Source organism: Nematolebias whitei, chromosome 23, assembly GCF_014905685.2.
Source record: "Nematolebias whitei isolate Nwh7 chromosome 23, NemWhi1, whole genome shotgun sequence".
NCBI classification, from domain to species: Eukaryota; Metazoa; Chordata; class Actinopteri; order Cyprinodontiformes; family Rivulidae; genus Nematolebias; species Nematolebias whitei.
The window spans coordinates 1,269,127-1,273,665 of NC_056520.1; the positions used below are offsets into that span (position 1 = coordinate 1,269,127).

At 46.5% G+C, this 4,539-nt stretch overlaps 1 protein-coding gene across 1 annotated transcript in view; it reads right to left on the reverse strand.

The window, feature by feature from the left end:
- The window catches only part of LOC119428997 (arf-GAP with GTPase, ANK repeat and PH domain-containing protein 1), a 55,209-nt gene that overhangs the window by 32,444 nt on the left and 18,226 nt on the right, over window positions 1–4,539 (reverse strand). The window contains exons 2-3 of the mRNA XM_037696717.1: window positions 2,700–2,758; window positions 2,521–2,608 (exon numbers count right to left, since the gene is read on the reverse strand). Coding sequence (XP_037552645.1) covers window positions 2,521–2,608; window positions 2,700–2,758 — 147 coding nt within the window. The remainder of the gene's footprint in view (window positions 1–2,520; window positions 2,609–2,699; window positions 2,759–4,539) is intronic.

The window sequence follows — 4,539 nt, forward strand, 5'->3', positions numbered from 1 at the left end:
TCCCCTCAGAGTTTGAGTCGTCCCCTCAGAGTTTGAATCGTCCCCTCAGAGTTTGAGTCGTCCCTTCAGAGTTTGAGTCATCCCCTCGGCGTTTGAATCGTCCTCTCAGAGTTTGAGTCGTCCCCTCGGCGTTTGAGTCGTCCCCTCAGAGTTTGAGTCATATACTCAGAGTTTGAGTCGTCCCTTCAGAGTTTGAGTCGTCCCCTCTGCGTTTGAATCGTCCCCTTGGCGTTTGAATCGTCCCCTCAGTTTGGGTTGTCCCTTCAGAGTTTGAGTCATCCCCTCAGAGTTTGAATCGTCCCCTCGGAGTTTGAGTCGTCCTCTCAGAGTTTGAGTCGTCCCCTCAGAGTTTGAGTCGTCCCCTCAGAGTTTGAGTTGTCCCCTCAGAGACAACATGAAACGGGACACAGCAGTGGAAGAATCATGGTCTGGGCTGCGTTCAGGAACACTTGACGGTGTGTTCATGAGCCTCACAGCTTTCTGACCCAGGAAGTGAAAACGATCAAAACAAAATGACAGACTCCTAAAACCAACGGTTGTTTTTACAGAAAGGAGCAAAATGTTTGAAACTGAACAGACGTTCAGACGTTTCAGGAGTCGTCTCGTTTTCACCAACAGAACCACTGAATGAAGACTGAACCCAAACAGAACCCCTCTGTCTCCTAATGGATCCCATCTGTATTTTGTTTTTATTTGTTCTCACATGTATAGTTGGTACTGATGTGTCCGATGGTCCCTGAACTCAGCACAGAGAACTGAAAACACCTAGTAAACAAAAGGCTGCAGGTCTGGTTCCAGTTCTGAATGGGTCGGCAGCTCTTTCTGCTCATTAAGTCCTGCAGGCCCAGAATAGTTCAGGCTTGTGGTTTGGTGGTACCGCTCGTGGGCCACCAGCTCCAATCAGCGGCCCTGGGAACCCAGGCGGCGCCATATTTTTAGTCATGAGGAATGTGCTGCTCCCCCGCTCCGGTTTTATCCAACGGGAGTCAGAAATTCAGTTTTCTGTTTAACAAAGTCCTTCTTCCTGAACGGGATACAGAACCAAACCGCCAGGTCCAAGGGAGGGCTCAGTACCTGAAGCAGATCTGTGGGGTCCTCAGGAGACTTTACCAGGACTGAACCAGGAGACCCTGCAGACTCTAAACTCAGACTAGAACCAGAGGAGTCCAAGCTCCTCAGGACCGGTCCAATACAGGACCGGACTCTCATCTTTCATCACCAAACCTATAATAATAATAATAATAATGATAATAATAATAATGATAATAATAATAATAATAATGAGTTATTGAATCTGTACTGAACTTTACAAGTTACAGTCTCAAAGTGCTACAATATAAAACATCTAGAGAGAATAAAACAAGGACTAAAAATTTTACAAACTAAAAAACTAAAAACAGGATTAAAAATAATTTTTAACACTGAAATCTTTAAAATAAAAGTTCTTCAGTCCTTTCTTAAAACTTTCTGTAGTCTGGGGTATCCTTCGATGGTCGTGAGGGTGTTCCACAGACGAGGAGCAGCAGAGCAGAAGGACCTGTCACCTGTGGTGTCACCTGTGGTGCAACCAAAGGTGCACAGTTCACCCATGGTGTCCCCCATGGTTTCATACATGGTATCAACCCCCCCCATGGTGTCATCCATGGTATCACCTCCAAATGGTGTCGCCCGTGGTACACAGTTTTGTCCGAAGTGAGAAAACCAAAAAAAAGACTTGAAAACTCAATGAAGGAACGAACAGAACCATGGCTCTATGGGTCAAATGGTCCTTCAGGTCAAATGGGTTGTGGAGGATGGATTGTGTGGATGTCTGAGCAGTTCTTTAAGATGGTATGGAGCATTGCCGTGCATGGAATGGTGGGTAAGGAAACCTTGTCTTCGGTGTGGAGTGAAATGAGAAGCCAGTGGAGGGATTTAAGGACTGGGGTGATGTGATCATGTGGTCCAGTCCCTGACCTGGTTTCTTGAAACCTCATCAGTGAGATATTTTTGTATTTTGTGCATTTTTTTCTAAATGCAGGATTTGATTAAATCCTTCTGTGTTGAAAAACTGAACCAGGAACCAGAAGAGGACACAGAACCTGAACCCTCAGCATGGTGGGTCTCTGTGGTTCTGTTCTGGTTCTGTTCAGTGATGAAGCCGACATCTCGGCTCCTGGTTCTTTCAAATAACTGGAATATTTAAACATTCTGCAACAGGATGGTTCTGGGTGGTCAGATTGGGGTCAGGTGTTAAACTGCTGGTTGTTGGTAAACTAAGAAACAATCTTTATAATTATTTTAAACTTTTTTTAACTAACAGGAAACTGAAGAAAGCGTTCTGTTGTTGTTCCGGTCAGGATAAGTGAGGACTGGATGTCCAGGAGATCAGACAGACATTTGGTTTCCTACATCTGTTGTGAAACTGGTTTAACGAGTGCAAACAGGAGAGAAGAGCTGTGAGGTCAACCTGGATCAGAGGTTCTGGTTCAGTCTGAAGACCCTCAGCAGGATGTGACAAAGATTCAGGGATGTTCTCACCTTCAGGAGACTCTTCCTGGACGTAGGTTCCTGTCAGGTACCTGTGGACCAGCGCCGACTTCCCGCTGGCCAGATTACCCACAATGCCCTGGGCGGGGAGGGGATGGGGAGCAGAACAGACGTTTACCGGGATGAACTGATTTCAAGCCAATCATCACCTGGTTCTGAATGTGACTCACCACTTTGAGCTCTGGTACCGTCCGACTCAGGGTCCACTCCTGACTGTTCACAAAGGCATCTGAAACAGACAGAACCAGAACCGTTACTCAGCTGAGAGACGATGTGATGCTTTCAGGTCCGGTCAAAAACTGAGACCCTTCAGATGTCAATCTTCACAATCAGCAACATCAGCTGACGGTCACATAGCAACAACACCATCACAATGAGCAGACCGTTGCATAGCAACAAGCACAACAAGTCATCCTCAGGTGTGACTCTGTGCAGCACAATAAGTCATCCTCAGAGGTTTTATGGTTTGTTTTGTCTCCGTGATGAATGAGTCCAAACTGCAGCTTCAGACCACCTGGAACCGATCCAAACGAAGCGTCCTGATTGGCCGACGGGCCTCACAGAGGTGGACATTGTCGGGTCGTACAGAATGGGGCTTGTGTCGAGGTGTGACTCCGCCTCCATGCCAGGCAGGATGTTGGTGCAGCTGCTTCCTGTTTTCCAGCTCGTCAGAGGATGACATCAGCTGCTGGTGTAAGTGGGCGGAGCTAAAAGGAAAAGCCTTATGATAACAGCAAAGTTCATCACTTTAACATGTCCAGCTTCACAGATTAATTTCAAAATGTGTTGGATGTTCTAAGAGAAACTGAGCAGACCCAGTGTCATTGTGGACATCACCATTTGATCCTTTGGGTTCTGACGGTAAACAGACTGTACTTAAATAGAACTTTTCTATGTGATCAACACTCAACGCTCTTCACAACACTCTGTTCCTCATTTACCCATTCATACAGAACTCTACTAGATCTATACAAAGACTAATCAGAACTTTATCACATTCATTCACTGATGGGACACACATCAGAGACAATAAGGGTTCAGTGTCTTGCCCAGGGACACTTCAACATGTGACTGCTGGAATCAAACCCACAGCTCTCCCATTGGAGGACGACTGCTCTAACCACTCAGCCACAGCCGCCCAGACGGTGCCGACTGCAACAAACCCTGAGTTCATCCACTGTTTCAATCAAACGGGACTCAAACACTTCCTCCTTTGTCATCCTGAAAACTCAACAGAACTGGATGAACAGGAAATCCGGTTCCGAGTCTAGACGATCCAATGAGCCACAGACAAAATGTGTGTGACAACCACAACGACAAAAACCACAACAACAACAACGTTCTGGTACGGTTTAACCACAGTGAAGGTTCTGTTTGATTCAAGTTCAGACCAAAGGAGAACCCTGAAAACAATTTAAAACTTTTTTATTAAGCTCTAACAATTTAACGAGAGGGAGAATCAAAGAACCTCTGGTTTTACTTTCTATAGTTTAGTTCAACTGGACTCGTTTGGTTCTGGTCTCATTGATCCAAAGACGGTCTACGTCGGTCTACGTTCCTCCCCTCACCTCTGGTCATGAACTCTGGTAGAGACTGAAAGAATGAGATCGTGGATCCAGGAGGTTGAAATGAGTTTCCTCTGCAGGGTAGCTGGACTTTCCCTCAGAGACAGGGGGAGAAGTTCAGTCATCAGGAGAGACTCAGAGGAGAACCACTGCTCCTCCACATCCAGAGGAGACAGTTGAGGTGGTTCGGGTATGTCCGACTGAGAGGAGATCTCAAGGAAGACCCAGAACACGATGGAGATACTACATCTCTCTGTTGGCCTGGGAACACCTTGGAGTCCTCCCAGAAGATGTGGAAGAGGCTGTGGAGAGAGAGGTCAGGACCTCCCTGATCAAGATGCTGCCCCCAGACCTGAGTCTGGAACAAGCAGAAGATTATGGATGGAAGATGTTCAATTTGAACCTGTCGTGGTTCCTGATTGGACGAGGAGTTTGATGTGAACCT